General features: G+C 39.3%; 1 protein-coding gene across 1 annotated transcript; it reads left to right on the forward strand.

Moving 5' to 3' along the window:
- The first annotated feature begins 107 nt into the window (after positions 1-107).
- Positions 108-16,646, forward strand: PSAT1 (phosphoserine aminotransferase 1). The gene is given in 9 exon segments (XM_010568738.1): positions 108-291; positions 2,095-2,199; positions 3,408-3,477; positions 4,570-4,775; positions 6,402-6,574; positions 7,645-7,814; positions 11,454-11,582; positions 13,697-13,834; positions 14,461-16,646. Coding segments are annotated over 9 exon segments (1,281 nt in total). The 3' UTR covers positions 14,567-16,646.
- Positions 16,647-26,614: the final 9,968 nt, after the last annotated feature.

A 26,614-nucleotide genomic window follows, 5' to 3' on the forward strand; every position in this document is an offset into this window, starting at 1 on the left:
CGGCGCAGCGCGGTTCCGCCTCCCAGCCCGGCTGCCCGGGGGCGCTTCCGCGGGCGCCGGCGGCAAAGCGAGGGCTGGGGACGCTCGGGCAAGTAGCAGCGACAAGGATGAGCCGCGCGGGAGCGAAGCGTCCTTTCTTCTCCCCCTGCCCACCCGGTTCGGTGCCCTGGTCGGTTCGGCGTCCTGGCGGCGCGCCCCGGTGGGGTGTCGCGACTGCCCTCCCAGAGTTTTTTTCCGAATCTGACCCGATGTGGCCGTTCCTCGAGGGCTGGATCGCCTGTGGGATGGAAAGTAAGTTCTCGGATGCGCGAGGGCGGCTGTGTTGAGTACCTTATTTGTCAGCTGACAAATAACATGGTAATTCCCTGAGAAGTCTTTACTTAAAAAATGGTAACGAGCATAGAGGAGACTCAACCCTCCGGAAGGTTGCATCAGCAGCCATAGATTATCCAGCAACATATGGAGAGGGGGTGGTTTCTGCCAAATCGTACGCATATGACTTTCAACTTAAGAGTTACGTGTTGTGGAAACTTTTTTGTTCTCTTCTTAGTTTCCTTCATAGCTGGCTTTGTTATTTTATGTGTTGTTTCTTTATTCTTTAGGTAAACAAATTTGCCACACAGCAGCTTTTTTTTTTTCCTTTTCTTTCGCTCTTCTCGTGGAAATGTCCTTTGTAGATTATGCTGCAAAGAAATTTGTTGTTCCATCTTGAACCCTTGATTCCAAAAGGGGCTCTTATTAGAACTGCTGCAGTATCAAACTCTCCAACAGGGAGTACTGACAACTGGGTTTAGGGTTTGAGGAGAGCATAGCTGAACTCCAATATTATTAATCTGTTTTCCCCTCTTGAAAATGCAGTGCTCTTATATGGACTACTGTATCACAGTTGTTTCACCTTGATTGTGGGCTGATGCCACATATGAAGCGCTCGGACTCACTGAAGCAAGAAGGTGGATGGAGCTCTTTGGGGCTTTTATAAGGTGTATCATGAATGTCTATTTTAAGGCATGTGCAGGTTGTCAGATAAAGAATGTTTCTAACAGAACTGGATTTTATCAGGAGGTTTAACAAGCACTTTCTAATAGTCTGTGTGTTCCCTTTGACTTTTTGCCCCCTTTTCTGGCATGGGTAAGTTTGCACGTGAAACGTGGTCAAAACTTTACAATCTCTAATATCAAAAGCAGCGCAGTTGTTTCTGGTTGACCTCTTGGTGACCAGCTGTTACAGTCGACAGATACCCTGTCAGCAAGGTAGATTTCTTGTTCCTGCAACTGTCCAGAGCACGTGGTTTCTTGGCAGATCCTGGGGTGCATGCATACAGCATTTGTTTTGGTGGCTTTTCTACTAGGGCTCCCTCTCCTCCTGCTTTCTTTAGGAAGAACTAAGAACGTTCTGGCTCTCACACAAGAATTTACTGAAATCGGAAGCTGCCGATCCAATGGTTAGAATCTAATTCCACTTTGCTGATATTTGGGAGCTATGGGAGAAGAAAGAAGAATGGAAGGCTGAAGCAGTGGATTACCTGGCTAGGGCTTCTAGGAATGACCTGTGTTTTTTGGTTGTCTGAAAATTTTGCTTGATTTCTTTCTTAACTTTCAACAACGTAGAGAAGGCTCATCTTCAAAAAGTGCAGGACTTCATTCTATGAAACTAGGCCTTGTCCTGTTGAGCCAGTTTGAGGTATCCAATTCCCCAGTGTGATTTTTTTTTTTTTTCATTTTGTTTTCCTCAATACCTTGTGTTCGCCTATTTTCACAAGTCAAGTGAAAGAACACAGGGTGAAGGGGTGGGTATTTAAGATGCTTGATTAGAAAGAGTACATATACAAACATTAATGCGTTCCGTAAAAGGTTGGGAGCTCCACTCAACTCCTAGAAATCACTCTGAAATGTAGCTGTTGAAATAATAACTTAAAACATGGTCTCCACAACAAGTATATGATTTAATTATGCTATCTTATGAAAAGCCTTCAGCTACTAGATACAACGAAATTATATTGGTGGCTATACTTCTGCTAATCTCACTTGACAGGTGTCAGGTTATTGCAGCATGGAGCAGCTGGCATATGCTTGATGCATTAGTGACTCCAGATAGTGGAAAATTCCCTTAATTTATTTGTGTATTTTTTCTTTTGTTAGGTGTTATTAGAAGCACAGAAAGAACTGGTGGACTACAAAGGACTTGGTATAAGTGTTCTTGGTAAGACTTTAAAAATTCTCTATTTTTTCAGAATGTAGATGTTTAACCAAGTTGTTTAATGAGAGTTTTTGATCTTGGTATTTCAGCTCCTTTTCTCTTCTAATACCTTATTCTGGTAACATGTATGTCCAGAGACATATATTTCATACTGCTTTTCTACCATTCATCAGAAGACCATAAAATGATACATAGCCAGATGTTCAGTGATGCAAAACAAAGGACTAGAGACAAAAAAAAGATAACTAATCATATGTAAAACATTAGTACTTTTGGATCTTTGGGCAGGGGTGTGTGTGTATGTATGTGTGTGTATATATATGTAGGCAATATATAAAAAAAAAATTTATATATATAAAATACTGTATACATTTACACATACTATACACAGATATACACATACTATACACGTGTGTGTATATATGTATATAGGTACCATATATGGCATCTCATATACTATGTGGCAAATTGCTTCAGGTGTATTTGATGTATAGCGTCTTTCCCATTAGGAAGGCAGTGCTCTCCTGTCATGAGGAGGAGGTATCTCCTGTGCCATGTGAGTAGCTGACTGGCTTTTTAGCTGCAGTTGCATGAAAATTTTATGCAAGAAGATGGTCAGCATTTTACTAATCCTGGGAAACTGGTTGCTAAAAGTAGAATGTGCAGCAGTCTCTGCAGGATTAGGATTCATGTTTAAATTGTACCCTCTTGGAGATGGAAGAAAGCATATGGATTTAATGAAAGCAATTAGTATTAAGTGTCCTTTATGTTTAATTAGGATTACTGCATGAAGAAGTCTTGTTAAAAATAAAAGAACAAAACAACCCCCTGTACGTTACTCTATACTTGCTACAGATTTAGTAGCAGAGAAGATTCTTAGAGTGAGGAAAACTTACATCTTTCTAGGGAGTATTTTTTTCATGCAAATGTAGCTGTTCCTCGGTGTAGTAAGGTCATGTGGATGCCAAAAGTGAATGGACTGGATTTGCCTGGATCTGGACAAGACTGGGGGTATAAGTCTTGTGTAGGTATTTGGGAAGGCTAAGGAAAAAAAAAAAAAAAAAACCAACAAGGAGTTGGAACTGGGAACGGGAGCCTTCAGGCATTTTGGGCCTGTAGTGTAAAACGTTTAAAGCGTAACACAATTTTTAAACTGCATTCATGTATTATCATTTTGTTTCATGTTATTTCTACTTTTCTTTCCACCAAAGAAATGAGCCATCGAACCTCAGATTTCACAAAAATTTTGAATACAGCTGAAAATCTCATGCGTGAGTTGCTGTAAGTGAATTACTTCCTGCTTATTTTTATGTTATGCTTGTGCTAGTTGCACCAATAATGACTAATGTGGAGACCTTTCCTTGAAAGCACCTGTTTGTGTGTTTGTTTTTATGTTTTTTTTTTTGTTTAGATACTGTGTCTGAGAGTAATAATCTTGGAAAGAACATTGGTCTTCTGTTCATTTTGATGCTGATTTGTTTGAGTATGACAAAGGGCTTTTATTAGGTTACAATACTTTTTGTGTGTCTACTATACACTGAGTAGTTGACTTTCCTCTGAAATTTTGATTTTTATCACCTTCATAGAATTAATGAAGGGCATAAGTGGAAACAATAGAAATCAGTTCTCGAGTAATGTACAGATCACCTCTATACTACTAATCAGTCTGATTTTATTAAGATAAGGTCTATGGATATGCTTTAGAATCACTGATCAGGAGCCGTTTTCCTATTTGTAGTGTGACACATTTTTAAAAATCTGACATAAATATATTGTGTCTGAGAATTAGTGTTCTCATAGTTAAAAATGTTGGTCATTTCATATAAAAGATTAATTCTGGCTGTGACTGGCTGTGAGTCATTGACAGAGGGGTTTTAATGAATAATTTCAGCAAGTGCTTTTTGTGACTGTATGAACAACTCCTTATGACACTTGCTTTGCATGTACAATTTACTATCTAGTTGCACTTTCAAACTGAAGGGTCTCAAAGCTGAATTCTGCTTTGAGTACTTTGTTGTGAAGTTCTTAGCCTGACAGAAAAGCTATGAAGCTAGCAATAGACAAAATTACAAGTGAGCATTAATTCTGCTGGAGTATCTTTCAAGTGTGTGTATACTCTACACCAGTAGAGCTACTCAGGAGTGAATTTGTTTAATGCTATCCAAGGCAGGAAAAAAGCTTATTTTCAGCAAATTTTTATCAGTAAAATGTATAGCATTAATCTTAAGTTGTTAATGGGATTTGGTTTGACCTCTTGGCAAAGAGTCTTCTAAAATGACAGTGTTCTTCCTCAGTTGCTGTTAAATGCATGATATCGAGTAGTATGCATCATGTCTTCTGGGAATAATATAAATGGTTATGTCTTGCATGCAGAAATATACCAGAAAACTACAAAGTTCTTTTCCTCCAAGGAGGTGGATCTGGTCAGTTCAGTGCAGTCCCACTTAATCTTATTGGTTTAAAGGAGGGAAGACATGCAGATTATGTGGTTACTGGAGCTTGGTCAGCAAAAGCAGCTAAAGAAGCAGAGAAGTATGCCAAAGTGAATATTGTTCATCCAAAACTAGGAACCTATACAAGTAAGTTGATGATTACATCCATCCATGTGAATGCTTAGCTTTCTGAATTGCTTTAAAAATTGGTCTAACTCAGCTGTTGGGTTATTGAATGTTAATTAGAGCTGACTGCCCAGCAGTCAAAAGATTGCCTGCCACATCTCTCCATGTTCATCACTGGGAGATCTGTTAGATGACTTAACAGTCTCCACCAGAAAAGAATTGTGAAACTAGGCTGAGCAGATCCCAGAAAATAAGTGGCAAGAAGCAAATGTGTATCAGTAGGGAAATGGTCTGGGCTCTCTGATTTGTTGTTGTTATTTAACTGAGTTCTTAAGCTATTTGCAGGGATATTGCAAGGTATTTCAGTTTCAGGTACACTCAATAATGAGATTGCTCTGAAATTTAGAAGCATGTCTGGGATCTTAACCTTGTTGCCCCAGGAGATAGGAGACCTGCATTTTGTTACCTACTTTCAGGGGTTCCCAAATACTTATCTTCCCCATTCATGTGTCATAACAGGCAGTTGGCTCTGGAATAGAAGGGGCATTTTCAACTCTTGCTCTTGAAGCTTGTTATTGGATGTAACAATCTGAATGACCACAGTGCAGAAAGAAGAAAAGGTTAACTTTAATTGAGGCATTGGGAATTTTTGAGCGAGTCTGTTTCAAGAACATTTTAAGTGTGTAATCTGCCACTGGGTATACATAAATAATTCTTGGAAGTAGAGACACTTAAGTTCTGGTTTCTACTCCTGCTAGTCATGCTCACTTCTTTCCCTCTGGTCCAAATTGTAGCATTGAACTGGAAGGGTGACAACAGGAAAGATGAAGAATATCCCCATATGAGTTAGTATATTAACTGGTGATAAGGGCACTCACTTGGAAGATAAGTTTATAGCCTCTGAGGTGCAGGAAGGAACTGAACCTACAAATTCCCAGTCTAGGGGAGTGTATTCACCATTTGGCAGCTGAAGATAAGGGGAGAGGCAGTAAATAATGGTGGAGGCAATAGCAGCACTTCTTCTGCCTCATGTTTTGGAGGAGAGAAGAAAGGAAGAGCAACCATTTGTTCTACGCAAAACCTTTTCTGTGCTGTCAGGGCATGCCTGTATATTACCTGTTGACAAAGGAAATCTTAGTTTTGTAAATCAGTTGCCAGGCTTAAATGGGATGTAGGTAGATAACCTTGTGTTCAGCTTGGGCAAGAGTGAAAAGCTTCTGGGGATGCTCAGAAACACAGCTTTAGAGAACTTTGCCAGTGAGAATTTGGATGCTTCTGTGGTTCCAAAGGCACCAGGAGGATTCTTGGACCCAGCGCCTGAATTTCTCTGAAATGCTGTTTTGGACCCCTAAGGCAGTAGTTTGTAGTCTAGGATTGCAAACTTGATGAAAATACCTTCAGGAATTAAGTGCTGAAAACCAGAAGAGTGTTTGCAAGCTTAATGATGGCTTACCACAGAATTTTGGGAATGCACTGGTGTTGTTTCCTTTGCAGTTAATTTATATCTTCCTGGTAACAAGCTAATTAATACTTTATATGGCAAAATTGTTATGGGTTTGCACTTAAGTCCTGTGTTCAAGTACAATTGCATACCAGGAAAATTACTTGTCTCCAGTGACCTTTGGTTTTCTTTTTTGTCTGTCTCAGACATTCCTGACCCAAGCACTTGGAATCTTAATCCAGATGCGTCTTATGTCTATTACTGTGCTAATGAGACTGTTCATGGTGTGGAGTTTGACTTTGTACCTGATGTCAAAGGGACAGTCTTGGTTTGTGATATGTCATCAAACTTCCTGTCCAGACCTGTGGATGTTTCCAAGGTACAGTATTGGACACAGTGGCTGCACAAAGAATTTTCAAGCTTGAATGCATATAATTAGGCACTTCGAAATGTCTGGATGGCCAGACCTGAGGAGCAGTGAAATTAAGGAAATCATATTTTGTTAATTGGGTATCTGATGGTGGATACAAATGTTGAAATTTAAAGTTTGACATCTATCTGTTGTCCTTTTTTTTTTTCCAGTAAAATCATATTGAAATATGTTGAAATTATTCATGTTCATAGCTGTCTAAGATTATTTGTCTACTGTGTGGTCTTCACTGATGCTGTAGCTGAAAAAGATATCTGCTGAATCATATTTAGTCTGTAGATAGTGTATATGGCTATAGCAGGGTACTGTGAATCAGAATTTTTGATCCTGCCTCTTACATGGAAAATCTGTAACCCGTTTTAAGCTGCTAAAGCTTCCTGTGCCTCGCAGTTACTGTGTCTGCTTCATAGATAATACAGAGGCAGAACACAGTACTTGCTCATGTTTGTAAAGTGTGTTATGAATGGGAAGTGCTACTGACTAGTGGAATAGCGTGTTTGACCTTTCTTATCTGTGTGTAGCAAAAAGAAGGGGCAACTGTTAGTGCATTCATCTTGGCCTTTCCTGATCTGCCTCTTTGAACAGGTGGATTATATGATCTCTGTTCTGAAATACCAGACTGGTTAAAAAAACTGTAATGTATGTATGAATTTATTTTTAGTAAATTTGCTTGGAATAGTGTGAAATTGGGACAGACTGCCTTGAGCATTATTTGTGACTACTAAATAAACACTTAGCAAATCATTGGGAAATTTGTTGTGATGTTCTTCGTCAGCTGAATCAAGATACATGGTTCTGGTAATAGATGTACATGGGATAACAACTGTAGCTATAAGTGCACTTCGAAATCAGACCTTCTAACTCTTCTTTGACCTACAACTTGCTTATTTTTGACACATTCTCCAACCTGTTCAGCTGAGTTGTATGCCTGTTGTATGGTGATATTGATGTATTACTCAGTTATAAGACCTGCTAGTGAATGCATGTAGTAACTCCTTCTTTTCTTCTTCCTGTTAAAGTTTGGCGTAATTTTTGCTGGTGCTCAGAAGAATATTGGCTGTGCTGGAGTTACTGTTGTAATAGTACGTGAGGACTTGCTGGGATTTGCACTGAAAGAATGTCCTGTAGTGCTGGATTACAAAACACAAGCAATGAATGGCTCCTTGTATAACACTCCACCATGCTACAGGTATTTACCCTGCTATTTAATCGCTCTTATTCAGAAAGCTTCTGCACTGCCATCTGCTGCTCTTACCGAGAAAAGTTTCAGAAGTTGAGTGCCTTCAAGTCACTGATACGTTGGTGTGTTTTGCATGATTCCTGTAAAAACATGGGAAGTGTCCAGCCAAGAGACTGTAGTAGGCTTTGAGGTTGCCTAGTGGGACTCAGCCATAAAGGACAGTATTTTTAGAAGTAAATATTGTATGTTGTAATTCCATTGTAGAAGTTTCAGGATCCAGTTCTGACTTAGGTGAACGCAGCTCTAGCCAATTCAGTAGTGATGCTTCTATCATTGCAAGTAGGTATTCTGGCACTTAGTCTTGCTTCTTGAACACTTAGTACAGATTTGATTTAATTTCTTCCTGAGGTTGTTTTCGGCATTTGAACCTCCAGATCCCTATTGATTTTCTTTGCTGGAAAATAGTAAATATTATTGTTATTAAAGGTTTTAATAATATAAAATATTACAAGGCTATGTATTACTTTTAATTTTTTAATGTTTTTTTTGTTCTAGCTACCTCATTCACTACTGTCAGTTTTGAAATGAAACTGTAAAAGAATTTTTTTAAAAGGCATTTTAATCATTGCTTTCTTTTATTCTCTAGTATAACTTTCGATATTTCTTTGAGTACCACCTCAGTGTCTGACTTGACACATCCAAAAATAAAATTGGTCTAGCTTCATAATCATTGCTAGCAATCAGGATCATAAAACTGGCATGTACCTGGTGATTTCATGTATGCAAGAAGCAGAACAGACTACAGCTTGCTCTTTTAAAATTACTATCTGCTAACTTTTGATAGCTAGTGAAGTAATGTTTTGCTACTGGCATATTTAGGTGTTGAGCCAGTAGTGTCTACTCATTCTTAATCTGGAGCATTTTTATACCAATGTCTACTAAAATAATTATTTAAAAAAAAGAAAATCTTGAAACTAGGTATCCTTTTTTTCCCAGAAGTTTTTTAAATTACTTTGAAAATAATGATTTGTACTTTCAAAGAAAGATAAGATTTCCCTTTGATTCAGATAATTTGATAATGTAATCTTTTATTGATGTTTAATCTCAGTTCTTACAGCTTTTTTGTACATGCCAGAATCTGCAAAGTTAAGTTCCCTAATGATGTCCAGCAGATATTAAATGCACTGTACAGGCATAAAGTACAGTGATTCCTGTGTATAAAGCCTACCTTAATGTCATCACTTACTTAAATTCAGTAGACTTTTAAGTGATACTAATTGTATCTCTGAATCTGCTGATTCTCACTATGGGGTGTGCTATTGCAATGACATAGGGGCACTTAATTTATCAAAAGAACAGTAAATCTTGTGAGCATATGTTTATTCCAGATTTTACAATGCCCAACTAGTTTTCCCAAGGAGCATGCATACTGTAGAGTAGTGCTGTAATGATGTACTCTTGCTGTCAGCCCGTCTGCCCTATTGGCTGGGTCCACCCAGTATCCTTAGGGCTGCTCCTAAGACAAGAATTAACCTTACAATGTTGCCATATTTTTGTCGTTTTTCTGATTGTAGCTTTGTAATGTGGGCTGTATGTGTGTCTTTTTTTCCCAGTAATTGATAAAGCCTCTATTTCATAACCGATTATTTTCCTGACTGCCAAGTCACACATACTGTTTTGGACGCTGTGTACTTGCACATGCCAGGTTTTAAATCCAGCCATTCATGTTTTCCAAGTACAAAGCTATTTCCATTTGAAAAACCAAAGTTCCACTTAATCTCAGCACTTGAACACAGTGTTGCTCCTCTGGTTTGAAAAGCAAAACAAATTAAATTCTGCATCTTTATTTTAGCCACTGCAGAGAACTTCTGAAAAGAAAGTGCTGCTTTAGCTGTAACTCAGTATCTGTCAGTAACATTAACAGGGTAGTGGGAGATTAAGGGAGCTGAAAATAAAGTTCTGTTCACTGCCTTGCCAGATTTCACTTCATGCTGCAGACCCACATTGGAGTATGCTCCAGAATCCAGAATGTAACACAGACTGAAATGTTGGCAGGGTGCACATCTGTTTGGCTTGCCTCTAAATGCCTGCTCCAGTTTTTGTTAGGAACTGGCAAAGCTTCTTAGTTCAATTTTTCTCTACTCTCTTCCTCACGCTCTCTAGTGGTTTGCTGGCAAACAAGCAGGAAATGTTAACTGAATTTGCAAAAGCTACTTCAGCAGGATGTTAAATTAAATTAAGGTGATGCTAATGGCTTTAACCTCTTGGCACTCAGAGCTCGACTCTTTGACCCTAATATCCTTTGCTAAAATTAACAATGAATTTGCTATAAAAATCTCATTTCCAAGCTCCAGAATGCATTTTGCATTTAAAATTGCTCCAGAAACATTATTTTGACTGAGATGAAAGACGGATAAAAGACTTCACCTGGCTGGGGTTTGTGGATGACTCTAAGGCTGACTTCTTTAAACTTTACTTGTCCAAAAATTTTCACTCAAGGAAGTGAGGGCAAGAGGTTAATGTGGCCCTATATATTAGGCAAGGTCATAGGCTATACTTCACTTAAATCCTTTACACTGGGGTAGTTGACAGCGTTCTGTCATAAATGTGGCAAGATTGTGATCTCAAAGCTGTAAGGTGCTTTGCATAAAAGGCAATCTGTAACCTCAGTTATTCTGCGGTCCTTCTGCAGTGTTCAAAGATTTGATGCTGGCATCCCCTGAGAAAGTAGCAAAGTTTAAAACAACCTACTGCTAGATTTGTGTTAGGGAAACTTGTAGGGTACTGTTCTTTGAGCGTGCCCTTGGAATCTGTAATGAAGGGATTAAAAAAAGCAAACTTGTTGGAAATATGCCATGAAAACTTGTGAACAGTTTTTTATGTAAAGTGGTGTAGTCGTGGGAAATGCCTGAACTTGAACAAGCTGAGTTTTGTAGCAAAAGCACAAAGGCAAAAGGCCTCAGGGATTTTTTTATGTTGCACTTAGTAACTAGCATTGAAATACTTGGTCCCAAGCCATGTGATGCCAGTAGGCTTCCAGATTTTACGTAGAACTTGAATGGTAATAACTAAGTGTGATACATCATTATTTGTTTCGCTAAACTTCACTGTTGGTGTGGGCAAATGTGGTTTTTTTGACATAAATGGGATTATAGTTTTTATTTTTAACATTTGTGAAAATGTGATTAGATTTCTGGCATTATTAATGTACATACATTTGAGATTCACCCCTGTATCTTTGCTAGAGCAGCTTCACAGTGTGGATGCTACTAACTTTTGTGCTAACTCTTTCTGGGACTTGACAGACAGTTGTGTGTTCAGTGAACTGTTAGTCCACGCAGCATGTCTGGGGATGTCCTTGGTAGCCCTGCAGGACTGCAGGAAATCTGCAGGACTTGTCCTTCTGTGGTGCAAAGGATTAAGTTTGGTCCAACAGATTTGTGTAGCATTTAAATTTCAGGATATTTCATCTGTGTCCAAAAAACATTGCCTGCTTAGAATTGTCATAATTTGTAAAATAGTCCAGATTCTGAGTTGTTAACCACCCTAAAACCAAACATAACATTTTGTATCTGAAACATGTTGTGAACTCTTAAACAGAACTTTTTTTTAATAAACTGACTGAAAAATGTTTTTTTCCTCTTGCAGTATTTATATCATGGGATTAGTACTGGAATGGATAAAGAATAATGGTGGAGCTGCAGCTATGGATAAACTTAGTTTAATCAAATCACGAATGATTTATGACATTATAGACAAATCTAATGGATTCTATGTGTAAGTTGCTGTGTTTTTCTCCTTGGTTTCAATACTTGTTGCAGAGCCAAACATATTCATAACTTAAGAGTCTGATTGCAGCTTATTTTTTAAGTTACCTTTTCAGTATATAGAAATTTTGAGGAATCCTACAGGAAATATTTATGCAAACCATTCACTTGATAACTATCCAAGGATGAATCTCATTCCAGTAGGAAGTTATTTCAAGTTATCCTGTATAGATCAGTTGTGAAGCACATTAATATTAATAAAATGCAGGAGCCTAGGAGAAAAGTATACAAAAACCAGATATGCAGATTCTGGGTTTGTATGCTTACTGAATCTCTTGGGGAAATACAGCCCAAAACAGAGAAGGTGGCTTGTAAGAAATTGTAGAGACTAATTCTGCATCATATTCTTCATACCATCTCTTTCAGTAGTCACACTCTGCTTTTTCTCTGTCAAGGAGAGCATTTTTACTAGGCTGTGTTAAGTTCTGAAACACTTTCTGAAATAGGAGGAAGATCAGACCTAGATGTAATAAAAATGTAATACATTTCTTTATGTATGGTTTTTTTCTTCAATTTTTTTGAAGGTTTTCCAAAGCATGTTTAACTCTCTGATTTTTACATGCTGTTGCAAGGCATTTTTGAGCTCACAAGACCCAGAATATGTATAGTTAAAAGCTGATGTTGTAATTCGGAATAATTCTAATATTCACCAAGCTCAAAAACTAGTAATTGACTATGAAACTGCAAAATACTTTCCTTTAGTAAAAAATCAACAGTTTTGGGACCTAATTAACTTTCAAGTCAAAGTTAGGATAGGGCAAATTAAATTTGGATTTTAAATTAAAGCTGGCTGCAACCTTAATTGGCAGGGGTATGGTTTCATCATAATATTGAATACATTCTGCTTATCCATTTAGTTAATGAGAACAGCTTTGCCTTTAGCATTGTCATGATCAGGATTGTGATCCTACTCTACTGAAATCCTGAGGGTTTTTCATAAACCTCAGTAAGCAAATGAAGCCTTGAAAAAACATTTTGTGACAAATAGAAATCTGTTTCTGGCAAGCTGGTCTGTAAGGCTGTGAGTGGGAAATGCAATGCAGATGGGATGGTAAATAGTCAATTGGGAAGGCAAAGCAAGCTTCACTAACTGAGCTGTATGCATCTTACTAAGTAATACAGTTAAGACTTTTTTTTTTTATTGTATCTATGACTAAAAGGAAGACCTATTTGAAGCTGCCTTCTGAGCTGTAATGTGCCACCTAATCTGTGGCATGCTTCACTGGGTAAGCAGTATGGCAAGCCATTTAGCAAATGGAGACTTTTTTCCACAAAGTGCTGTGTGCCATTTGCAGTTTGCTTTCCAAAGTCTGTGCACTGAGTAATGTCAGATTGCCTAGTAGCAACTGGATTTTCTAAAAACTATAGCGTAGTTACGGCTATTCAGATGTGGGAATGCTTACAAGCACAGGCCTTTTTGAAGAGTGTTTTCCTGGTTGCATCTGAAGCAGAAAATTTGCATTGGCAGATACAATGATTGATCTTTTTCTCTTCATAATGGAGACATCTGTACAAAGGAACGAGGGAGGAACTAAAAAAGAATGATATCCATTCTTTGTCAAATAGAATAATAATAGGTATGAAATTTACATGTACTTTGTAAGAACTTATTCCTAATGAATCCCTGCAAGAATCTACATCACATAAAAATTAAGTGTGTCAGTCTTTGAAGATAAAGAGAAGAAACTGCTTGAGACTTAAAGTTCACTGTGACTAACTTCACTTACCCTAGGGAATGTAACTGAGGCTGTCATGGGTGGAGGGGTGTTTTTTTATTATATCTTTTTTAAATTGGGTCTTTTTACAAACCTCTTGTGCATTCCTCTCTGGCAATTTTGAGTATGTCAGGAAGGGTTAATAAGCATTCTACTTACTGTTTCCATTGTTATACTTGGTTAAAAAAGGAAGGCTGCTTTCTTTCATAGAAGTAATGACCTTTTCAGCCACGGAGGAATGACTTCGGTGCTAAACAGATGCAATTATTCACTTTCTGAAATTATGTATAGCTTAATATTTAAATTTAGCACAAAATGGGTTAATCATTACATTCTGCAACTTTTCTAGATGTCCAGTGGAGAAAAAGAACCGAAGCAGAATGAATGTTCCTTTCCGTATTGGCAGTATCAAGGGTGATGAAGTGCTGGAAAAGAAATTTCTTGAGAAAGCTGTGGAACTTAACATGATATCTCTGAAAGGGCATCGGTATGTATTAATTGGATGAATCTTTCCTGTGCAGAATAAAATTACTGCAGTGATACAGCAGCAGGCACTCTGCGTTGACTTACCAGCCTTTCTCACTCACAGGCTGTTCCTCATATTGATTTGGCATCAGTTGGGAATAGCAGTCTAGAGGCTAATCAAAGACTGCTGGTGGCTCAACTACTGCTTAGGTGTGGTGGGGCTCAGAGAGCTTTCTCCTTAATTCTGCTTCCTTCTCCAATTTGGTAAATCTGGCTCTGTGCAAATGTCAGAGAAGGTGACTCTTAAGGTCAGATTCTGTCACTGTATAAAGCCTTTCATTACACGGCTTGTTTACCTGGTTGCAAGAAAACCTTCCTATGTTCAGTGGTGTTTGTGGGATTAAAAAAGGCAGCTTTTTGATTTCACAGGGCTACAGTGTTGGAGCGGTAAATAACTAATAAATACTGAGTTTCTCTAGACTGCATGGTTGCCTTGAAGAATTAATGTTGCTTCTCATTCACATAAAATGTGAATTTTATCCCTTTGGAGTAGGGGTAGGTTTAAATGCCTGTGAACATTATTAATCTCTTTTTTAGAATTTACGAAACCTTTCTATTTTTTTTTCTCCCCTTCTCTTTTCAATTCAGATCTGTGGGAGGAATCCGTGCCTCTTTATATAATGCAGTGACCGTAGAAGATGTTCAGAAGCTTGCAACGTTCATGAGAAGCTTCATGCAGATGCATCAGTCATAAAAGCCCATGGGTTAGAGCCATGCTGAACATCTATGAAATAAAAGCTGAAGGGTTTGAAAGTTACTGTGGTACTGCACAGCTGTAGTGCACAAGTTATGTTTTGTTTTGATTCTTGTAGCTATTTTAGTTAACTGCATGGGATTGAGGCCCAATCTTGCAATGACTTGGCAGCCTTGGGGCTTCACTGAAGGTGAAGATCCCCAGACTGATCAAGATTGGCTCCAAAATTTGCAAAACAGTATTCTTAATGTGTAGTTAAAACATGAGTAGCATTGTAAGATGCTATAGATCTGAGTCTGTTTCTTGCTTCTCGTCACAAATGACTTCTTCAGCAATGACTTGTTTTCACTAAACTTCAGGAGGCAAAAGTTGTCATAAGCTTTCTGTAATGCTTTACAAATACTCTGTGACTGCACAGTGAAGCTAGAACTAATGTTAAGTGTTCTCTAAGGACATCTAGTTTATCAGATATATTCCAACAGTGTACCACCAGCAAGGATATCTAATTGGTTTATCGGATATATTCCAACAGTATACCACCAGCAGTATTTAGGAATTAATGTTTCTTCCTAATTTGAGGACATTGCCTTTAGACTTCTGCTCCCGTGCTTGAAGTCCTATCACAACAGTTCCGTGTAGCAATACCCATTGTGGTTAAAATCTGTAGGACTGGGCCTTTTTTCATATTTATCATTTATTGGTTTAAAGCTAAGATGCATGAGTTTGTTATTAAATCAATTTATAAGATGTTGTTTATTTCTCATATACATTTTGTATATTAAACTTCCCTAGGTTATTAATTTTATATTCTTTTTTTGGAGTGCGCATATTTGCTCCTGCCAAAAACTTGTTTTTAATTTGTTAACCTTGTGCCAAACTGAATTGCTGTATTCCGCTCAATGGATCTGTGACTTTCTCTGCACTGACTTCCTAGCCCAAAGTGCAGCAGACTTCCTTGTCTGGTGCTTCTTAAATGTATTCCCTCTCTAATTGCTCCAGTATTTTCTCTGCCTTTTCATTGCTTCAGTTCTGTAGCCTTTTGTACGTAGCCTTTTGTATTGCTTTGCCCAGCTGGAGTAAATGGAAGTCTTGACTTCTGCCTTTTTCGTGATGCTACATCACACTTCTGATCCAACTTTCTCACTTGATCCTTCTGGCTTATTCCAGACTTTGATTACTCTGCGCTAGAGAAGGAACTGTGGTTATGCAAAGATCTTCAGAAGATCTTCTGTTATAGTACCCTTGAGTTACTTTCCTTCTCAGCTTGTGAATTTACTGCCTATGACTGTATATTAACACTAGCCTCCTATTTTGACTGTGTAGAAGCTACCTGCTAGTATCATAGTGTTTAGCATTACTGTGGCTGGTTTCAGACTGTAAACACTTTGGTACAAGATTGGGACTTTTTGATTTTTTTAGGTAACACCAGTACAGTGTTAACAGTTTAATAATGATAATGATGGACTGACTGTCCCTTTCTTGGTGCTCACAGCAAGTCAGTGGAGTTGTGCTAGGGTTGAGTTACATTCCTCTCTGAAAAGTCATCATTTTATGACTACTGTTCTGAGATTTTTGTGAACTTAGTGTATCTCAAAGTAATTAAACAAATCGGATGAAGAAAATAAAACTTAATCACAGCATGCCATGAAGTACAAATGTGTCTGATGCTTTTGTTTTTGTCACTTCCAGGGTGTGAAGTCATGCATAATGTGTGTTAGAATTTTAGATTCCAGTATCATCCTTTTTCCTAAAAAGCAAGCATCCCTCATTTATGTTTTATTTCTTTCTGAAAATAGGCTTTACTACAACTAGTATGGGAACAAGAGTAGTATTATGAGAAGGCTTTGAGAACACTTTTTTGCCCTGGTAATTGTGAAGATCTAATTCAGGTTCCATATTAAGCTTTTTAACTTTCTAAAATTCTACTTCCTCCAAATTTCCTGTACTTGTTTTAAACAGTAGCTGTGGCTTATATCTCCTTCCAAAAGTGTGTAAACCTTTCTATTTTTTAATAGCCTTGCATTCCTCTTAGCAGGTATGCTTTTACATGTGATTACAAAAGAGCTTGCACTGCTGTATGCAGCCAATCCATGAACCCCACAGGGAACCTCTTCGCTGCTTCTGAATTGTGCCTAGCATCTTGTCAATTAAAGACTTTTTTTTTACCCAGAAAGGCAAAAATCATGTGAAGGCAAAATGCAGAGTGAAGACTGTATTAGCAAGGAGTGATTGACTGAATATCATGTGAGGGGGGTGCAGGAATGCTGGGAAGACTGGAGCATGTGCCTCATGAATTAGTTACTTGAGATTTTTCAGACTCACATATGCAACAGTTCTACCATTCCAAGCTGCATCCCTGAAAAATGTAATCAGGGTATTGAGCCATGGTGGACAGAGAAATCCCACTTTCCCTCATCAGATTAGTAGGAGGTATTTCAGCAAGGGGTTGCTGAGAGTCCTGGTCTGTTTCCCTCATGTCAGTGTTTCCAAGCTGGGTCAATAATTGCAGTGTTTGGAATTATGGCTTTTCTTGGTGTGATATGAATACTCCTGAGGCATTCAAATGTGTTGAAAAATACAAGTGAAATACTGGCCTCATCTGAGTTTGCGCATGTAGAGAGAAAATTGTAAGATGAGCTCTTCTCAGTGAATACTGTTTAAAATACCTCTTCTAGTGAGTTGTCTCCATTACATCTCCTAGCTTTTTTTTATTGGATTTCACAGAAGCAGTTGCTAGCTTTCTTTGGACTGTGAAAGTCCCTGGCCACTGTCTTTCCCAGGCCTGGCCTAAAAAGAGAAAGCTGCTGAGGAGGAGGTTGTACACTCCCTCTGTTTCTGCTTTGCGCAGTGGGGAGTGCTTTAGCTCAAGTGAAAAGAACTGTAGACCAGGAAGGCACCCTGTCCCAGGGGACTGCTGTCAGTTGTCAATGATAGGGTCTTTCCATAGTAGTTGTGGTACGATCTCTAAGCCTGGCAAAAGAATTAAGTAAGAATTAGAAGTCTGGGTTGCCACATCCTTATTTAACTAGTAGTTCCAGTGGAGATGAAAGATTCATATGGACAGCAGTGTGGACAGTCCTGCCCCTGTGTCAGCTGACACTCTATATTTCCTTATTTTTTTTTCCTGTTTCTGTTTCAATTAATCCTGTTCTTCTTTTCAACTTGTAACTGGCTTAATATTTTTAGATGTACCCAGGGATGTTTGGATGTAAAAACTTTAAGCTTATTCTTGACTTTCAAGTAAAAGTTTGGAATGAAACAGGAATAAAATGCATCATACACTGATGGATTAGAAGTTGTCAAAGTATGCCGAAAGTGTTATTAGATCTGGCACTATATTGGTGTATGATTAATGTTCCTTGTATTTCATTCTCTGGGTAGAAAATAAAATGAGGGTGAACCTCTGTGTTTGATAAGGATGTACCTAATTAAAAAGTGAAATATTACAAGGATTTACATGAAATCAGTCACTTTAATTGGAAAGAGGTATCTCCATCCCTGTCAGTAATTGGACTCTTGACAGTCTGTGGTAAATTGGTCCCTTTTAGGCTAAAGAAGCTAAGAAGTTATAATTACCAATGGATTACAGAATAGTTGGAGGAGCATGATCAAAGAGATGCAAGGAGATATATAGAAGACCTTGTAGCTTGTGAAGATGTATTTATTTTTTCAAGCAGCTAAGGACAAAAACAAAAGCTGGACAGTTTCTGAAATCCCAGAAAATGTGAATTCAATCTCCTACCTTTACACTATGCATAAAAAGCAAAACTGGAGTATTTTAGTAAATTGATTAACTACAAAAAAAGATGTGAAGAAATCATGTGAGAAAAGTTGAAATTTGCTAAACTCTTATAAGAGAAATTACCATTAATGTGCTTAGAATTTGTAATATAATGAACAAATCTAAGTGTGATTCTTTTAGTTCCATGATCTAAACTGAAGACAGTTGAGAGACATATTGCTAAACTAGGGATGCTATTAACAAACACTTCTTGCTGTATAACTAAATAAATATTCTTCCATAGTATAAGCAGTAGTTTTTGGACTTGAAACAAACTGTATGAAACTTTCAAACTCTGGTGCTATGTTTTATAGCTGGGCAAACCAGAACTAAAGTATTATAAAAGGTGGAAAACTTAGTTCTGGGCTGGCGCTGCCCTGCCAGTGTAGGGTCACACTGGCTTGTGGCTTTTCTTCCCTACCAGGGCAGCCCCAATCATGCTGCTTTTGGACACATTTTTATTGTGAAAACAGACCTCCTGCCTTAGTGCTAGGAAGGTGTTAATGCTTGTCTCAGTTGTGATTGTGCTTCACCTGGTGTCCCAGCACTCTGAGTTATGTCAGGTCTGGTCCCTCTATCAGGACTGAAATTAAAGGGTTTGGCTGTGAAGGTATCTCAGTCAGCCACCTAAACTGTAACTCCTCCTTCTTGGTATGGTATGGAAGTTTGTCTTCAGTTCCCTAAATCTGGCTGCTGATATGAAGTAGTTTGAGGTAAGACAGGACTTGCTTTGGTGGTGTGAGGGGTCCTATGGTGTGGCAAGAGAAAGGGTGATAGATATTGACAGCAGAGCTATGTGCTCTGTGACTTCTGTAGGAAGCATTGGACCAAGTTAGTGGTGAAGTATGTGCAAGGTAAATGCTGGGTGACAGCTGGTGAATAGGAGGATATATTGCAAGGCTTTGGAATTAAGTTGTGTAAAACTAAAGGAGAGGAATACAAACAGAAGAAAAACATTGAGGGTAATACAAGATAAAGTTGTTATTTTGGAGTAGTTGTTTTACCTATTGGTTTATGAGTTAGAGTCACTTTAAGCGGTAGCCCTTTGCCTTGCTTCCCTGCCCTCCTCATCCAGGAGGGGTGCTGCTTATTTTGTGGCTCCATGACTACCAATTTCACCATAAGGGATGTAGCAAAAAATGTGGCTAGAATGGGAAGTGTGGCAGAACACACTTATGTATGTCAGTTAAATGTGAGGGTAGAACTACACTCACTTTGCATGCGCAGCCACACAAGGTACCCCCAATGTGTAATTTACTTGATCCATATTGTAACGATAATTGCAGATGAACAAAATTATCTGTTCAATTACTTCTTTACATCTCTGTTACAATCAGAGAAGCAGTCCCATTGTGTTCTGAATGCCCTCTAGTACTAGTTTTAATTACAGCATTACTTTGAAAGGAAATTGCTTGTTTGACAGCACTAGCCAGAATCTTTTAACTGGCAGTTGAGTGTACATTTCAGTAAGTGAAAAATAATCCACTGTATTACCACCAAACCTTTAGCCTTTTCATGTAAAATACACAAATTTTTGTACAGTAAGCCAGAATACTACTATCCCTACCACATTTGGCACACAGAAGGCAGCCACGTCTGGGATTCTGACACTAGCTCTCTGCCAAGTTTTGTTTGGTTTCATCTCTCACTGCTGGTTGGTAGATGCTCTGAACCACACCTGAATGAAAAAATCCCCTTGTTTTCTACACATGTGACGGAATGCATCCCCCAAATCAGTCAGAGATCCTTCAAGTTTTAAAAGATAGCATGTATAGGTGAATATTGGGTACCCTTGTTTTTATGAAATTTTGTGTTCTGATCACGTTGATTCCCATGATTTTACATATACATGATTTTACATTGAAACAGTCCCACAGTTCTTCCATGGATATTGTTTTCAAGATGTTAAACTCTGACCAAAAAAACCCAACAAAAACAAAGAAACCCAAAACTGTATTGGATGTGTATGAAATGATGCTCTGGTGAGATCCCACCTGGAGTACTGCTTCTAGCTCTGGGCTCCCCAGTACAGGAAAGACATGGACCTGTTGGAGTAGGTCCAGAGGAGGGCCATGAAAATGATCAGAGGGAACACCTCTACCATGAAGAAAGGCTGAGAGAGCTGGGGTTGCTCAGCCTGGAGACAAAGGCAGCTCCGGGGAGACTTTTTGTGGCCTTTCCTTGCAAAGGAAGCTTGTAAGAAAGATGGAGATTTTTTTTTTTTATTGTGACCTGTAATGACAGGACAAGGGGCAACTGTTTTAAACTGAAAAGGGTAGGTTTAGATGAGACATAAGGAAGACATTTTTTATGAGGAGGGTGGTGAGGCACTGCAACAGGTTGCCCGGAGAGGCTGTGGATGCCCCATCCCTGGAAGTGTTCAAGGTCAGGTTGGATGGGGCTTTGAGCAACCTGGTCTAGTGGAAGGTGTCCCTGCCCATGGCAGGGGGAGTTGGAACTGAATGATCTTTAAGGTCCCTTCCAACCCAAACCATTCTATGACGAAACGAATCTTTTATTTTGGAGTAAGGCTGCCCTGGTTTCAGCTGGGATATAGTTAATTGTCTTCCTAGTAGCTGGTACAGTGCTATGTTTTGAGTTCAGTACATTCAGAAGAATGTTGATAACACTGATGTTTTCAGTTGTTGCTCAGTAGCGTTTAGACTAAAGTAAAGGATTTTTCAGCTTCTCATGCCCAGCCAGCGAGAAAGCTGGAGGGGCACAAGAAGTTGGCACAGGACACAGCCAGGGCACCTGACCCAAACTGGCCAACGGTGTATTCCATACCATGGGACGTCACATTTAGTATAGGAACTGGGGGGAGTGGGGCTGAGGGGATCGCCCCTCGGGGACTGGCTGGGAGTCAGTTGGCGGGGGGTGAGCAATTGCACTGCGCATCATTTGGACATTCCAATCCTTTCATTACTGCTGTTGTCATTTTATTAGTGTCATCATTATCATTATTAGTTTCTTCTTTTCTGTTCTATTAAACTGTTCTTATCTCAACCCACAAGTTTTACTTTTTTTTCCCCTGATTCTCCTCCTCATCCCACTGGGTGGGGGGGAGTGAGTGAGCAGCTGTGTGGTGCTTAGTTACCAGGTGGGGTTGAACTACGACCTCAGTGCTCCCAGAAACTGTGCAGCTGCTCTTAACACTGCTGCTGCCACTGTTTTGTCTATCAAGTGGGATACATAAGGATTAAAGAAGGGAGAGCAACTCAGAATATGGCTGGTCACCTGATGTGTCCTATGCTAGCGTAAAGGAGAAGGAAAAGTCATTTCCATTAGTTGAGGGACAATTAATATGAAACACAGTATAAATTCCAGCTGTGCTGCTTATAACAAAATATGCTGCACTGGTTTATGATCCTATTACAAAAATACTATTCCATAAGAGATATTGAAAACTTAGGTAGTTTGGATTCACACTGAGACAATATTCTGGGTGAGGGAAGTTCAGGGAGTCAGAGCTGGGAATAGTAGCAGAGACAAGGGGAATGCAAGAATAAAAAGTGTTTGTCTTTTCAATCATTGCCTTTTAGTTGTCTGAGGTTGGGCATTTTACATAACACGGATGCTCAGGCCCTGGAGGGGGGGAGCACTGTACATTGCGTAGCAGATGTACCCTGTGTGCAATGTTGTTTAATGGCAACACAAACTCCCTTTGCTATGAAGAGCACAGGCAAACTGCTGATTCCAGTAGTGGGTGTCTGCTTTTGTAACCCACTTGGAAAGCGATACTTGTAGAGAAAATGTCCCATGAATGGGATCATTCTACTTTCCATGTATCTATCCACCACTAAATAACGAAACCATTCACAGGGAAACACATTTTCAAAGTTCCTCTGAAGTAGTTCCCACCACGCCACAAAACAGTGGTGATTAAAACTGAAATGGTTACAACACTAGTACTAAGCTTGCCTGAAACTTCCTATTTTAAAAGCTCATGTTCATTAGCATTGTACTTCTGCTGAAATTTGTAGGCAGACATTTTCCTTCCTAAATACCTGCCTCAAGCTGATCTTCCAGGAAAAAAACCAACAGGGAAGTCGTTCAGCCATTTCTGAGTTCCAGAAGGAAAGTAGATATGTCGGCAACAAGGAAGAAGAGATGACCAGTTCCTTAACTGGCAAGTTCCCATATTCTGGAGCAGAAGTTTGGAGAGTCTTTGCAATGAAGTGCTCGAGCTCCCTACCTGACCTTGGCCGTGCTATAAATCTTTCAGAAATCACACCTGCACTTGCTTAGTTGGCAGTTGGTTTTGGTGGCTCAGGTCCCCAGAGAGCCTGCCTTTGCAGGGAGATCAAAACGGGGTGGGAGATCAAAGGATAAGTGGCAGTGGTGTGGGAACATGGAGACCGATGGAGAAGCGCAAAGGAGGAGGGATGAGTGGGGTGGGATGAGAAGTCAGGGCTTGGGCACCAATGTCAACAAATGCTGTTGCTGCTGCTGACCAGTGGGCTGGGTGCTCACAAGCTGAATGCTGATTTAAGTATCTTCCTTCACAGAGCTGCATTAAGATGGCAGGTGTCTGCCATCGGTCAAGAGGTCACTGTGAGAACAAGACCGGCTCCAGCTGGAGTGCTTCCCCTGCCCCTCCAGGGCTCCCCTAGCAGCAGGCTGAGGACCCTCCTGTAAGAAGCCTGGTCTGCAGCAGAAGTCTGTAGCCCTGCAGCCTTAGTGGTGGGACTTCTGGCAAGAGGCACGGAGCAAATGACGTGATTATTCTTTTGCTTTTAAAAGGGGCTGAAGAATGCATTTTTCCTTTTGCTTTCCTCTTTCTTTCTTAATCTGTGACAATTAGGGATAAACTGGCCAAAGGGCAGATAGCTCAGCTTGCCAGCTGAGAGCCTTTAATGGCTGAGGCTGCCATTGTTTTGTGGAGAGGGGGAAGTGGATGAGTCTCCGTGTCCTGCATCTAAACTGTGATGCCCCTCTTGTGCCCTTCTACTTGGGCAGTAATTGACAGTATACCCTGGAATCACTCAAGCTCTTGAGGCTAATCATATGGGCATCGGTGTAAGCGACATCCATAATTATTTCAGTAAAGCAAGCCTTTGGAAAAGGCAGTGTCTTTTGTGGCACTCACTGAAAGCTATTTCAACTCCTTCCTCATAACAGACAGCCCTCCCCCGCAGCCTGCACTGTGGTGCCCCTGTTACGACAGCCACACGGCTTCTGTCATTTGCTTTAAGGGACGTGTTTAATTCTCCAGATCTGATTTTCCTGAGGCGGTGTTGAGTACTGCTTGAAGTGTAACTGGGTGAATGGCTGTGGACTTTACTGTCTTGTTATTATGACTGGCATAGATCTTTCTGCTGCACAGTATCCTCCAACATGCTGCAAGATAACAACTCAGTTTTCTAAAATATGGTTTAAAAGCTTAACTGTATCAGCAAGTGAGATAGTTCAGCGGATTCTTTAATTGGTCATTAATGCAATATTTAGTGGTGGAAGGTAAAGGCTGTCTGCCACACAGTTATACTATGCCTCTGTATTTTTTTTTTAAACTGTACACTCCCTTTTGGTTTGGGAATAAGAGGATATAAATTGTTTTCAACTTATTTTCACTTAAAATATAAAGGTCCCATTAACAAATATGTGTTAAGTAACTGTACAAATTAGGGCTTTTGGCACATAGTCTGCCTTTCTAAAACCTATGAACAGAGCTACAGGCTACTGAGTTTATCATAATGCCAGTCTGTCGGGTCCCAGACCAGAGTAGGGAGCTCAGGTGCCAGAGCAGGTAGCGAGGCACTGGACTGCCCCAGGGGACTTCTACCCTTAAGCAGATGTGAGCCCCCCGAACCTCAGGATATCCTTCTACTGTTTCGCAGGCTTGCACCATGAGAGAATTCTCAGACGCTTGCATTGCAGGTGCATGGAGTGCCAGTATATTTTTTCAGGAGTAGGGGAAACATAAGATGGGGCTGAATGAGTGACTGTTATGCTCAGACAGTGGGATCTGAAATATTGGGGTGCAGTTTTGTCCTAAGGGGTGCTCTGCAGCTGCCCACTTTGTACTATGCTCCTTCCCATGTTAGGCTCTGATTTCCAGGTCATCCTGTCATCTACCTGTTACCTGGAGAAGGCACTCAGGATTTAGTCAGGTTGAAATAAAGATTGAAGGTCTTGAGACGGCATGTTGGAGTAGGAATGCTGAAGCAGCTCTTCTGTGGCTGTTAAAAGACTCTGCTTTGGGCTCAGAGTCCCCTTTTTCTTTCCCACTGCTGGAATTGTTGAAATAAGCAACTGCTGCAGACAACAACCCAGGCATCAATTTTCTTTTCAGGTACGACTCAAGGGATGTCTATTTGATTTTCTTTAAAAAGGCTACTAATCCCTTTCTCTGCTGGCAATGTGAAATGATGGCACTTGATTGCTGAAGACGCAGAGCCACAAATTTCATGTCTGATGGCTTTTATTAGAAGAAAAGCTCCCTTGGAAGTGGTGCTGCTCAGCAGGGCTAATTTAAAGTGCTTTTTCTCTCCCTGGTGTAACTATTGTAGGGTGCACCTGTTGCTGATGTTGTGGAAGAGCTTCCAATTCCCAGGCAGAAAATGGGGAGCAGGGCAGCTCTTCTGGAGAATCTGTACGTGTGCTGTGGTCCCTAATGAGCATGGTACCTGACTCAGGGAATCACCTGTTGTATATCACAGTAATAACATGAAATAAAAATGTTAAGGGATTTATCATCAGCTGCAGTCTTTTGCATTATTATTCTGTATCTCACCCTTTAAGAAATGAGTTTCTGAGCCAAAGAGAGTACTGACACAGTAAGGAAAGAATAAAGCAAGGCCAAAACTGGGCTTAAACAAAATTCTGTAATTCAAAGTGCTCTATGCCTTTTAGAAATATTTATTTTTAATGTCTCTACTCATCATAATAGCTAAAAATAAGCAACCATTGGAAGACTCATCTTTTATCACTTGGTTATACAGTCCTCTGTCACTTGCTACTGTTGATTTCTAATTTACTCCTGCAGCATGCTGTAGCCAATAATATTGGAGTGCTCTATAAATATTAATTAAACATTCCAATAAATCATCCTGATGGTTTGCAATGTTTTTATTGTGCCTGTTGCAACAACTCTTACAAAGATATGGATACTTGTGTATATATACACTCTTGTATGAATCCTTAACCATAACCAAACTAGGGGTTAACTCTACACCAAATATTTTTATTTCTTCCTTCAATATTCAAATGCTTTTTAGAAGCTCCATTATGTTCAAGGAGCAATTAAAAGATACAAAATATCCCTAGTTATTTAGAGTATAAAAATATCAACATGAAATGTAAAAATCTTAATGTAGTGATAGTAAATATTTTCAGAATTGCAATACTCATATAATACTCTTAAATTTAAAAGACCCACCAGCGTGAATTATTGAGTGCAGCATCAAGGACATGGCCTGACAGAACTGGAAGTATTCAGATACTACAGAGGCTTAGGGAATGGGTGCTACATTTTAAAAGAATCACTGTTTTCTCCCACTTCCAATGAATTTGAGATAATTTTCTGCATATCCTAACTTTCTAAAATGATGCAAAATTTCAGAGAATTGTTGAATACAAAGGCAATAATGGCATTTGGAATTCATGGTGACACTTGGTCACATTTCAAGCCTGTGATCTTGGTAGAGTTTTGTTTTTGCTGACCATATACTACAATATAACTTACTTGTTGAGTCTATACAGTGTTTGTATTGATTTCCTTGTCCTGGTAAGAATTTGGCTTTTACTTTTCTTGCTGTTGTATTTCACTGAGTTAGAGTCTGCTTCATATCTATCTGTTTAGAAAATCTGGGGCATAACTATGAAGTGTAATAGAAAAGAAGTTCTCAAGTATATAGTCCCAGAATCTTCCTTCCTGAAATCTCCCCTTCGAAGAAACCCAATTTTTAGATTTTTGTTTTGTATAAGACTTCTCCTGTTTCTAAAGTGCTAAATAATTAGAGAAAATCTATCTTAAAACTTCTTAAGTCTCCTCATTCCATGGTGTGTTCCAACCATAATACCAGCTACACCTGGTCATTATGTTAGAATTCTTTGTTAGCACTTATAAACCAGAGATTTTAGTCTTTTTACAGTAAATCTCTATGTGCATTTATGATGTCATATTAAGAATGATTATCACATATACAGAACTGTATTCATTTTTTGTACCCTTAAAAAATATGCAAGTATGTGCATAAACAACTATATTTTGTACACACTTGGACATTATCGTGAGAGGAACAACATGAGGGCAGAGAAGGAACTAG

Source organism: Haliaeetus leucocephalus, unplaced genomic scaffold (assembly GCF_000737465.1).
Source record: "Haliaeetus leucocephalus isolate CR32 unplaced genomic scaffold, Haliaeetus_leucocephalus-4.0 Scaffold251, whole genome shotgun sequence".
NCBI lineage: Eukaryota > Metazoa > Chordata > Aves > Accipitriformes > Accipitridae > Haliaeetus > Haliaeetus leucocephalus.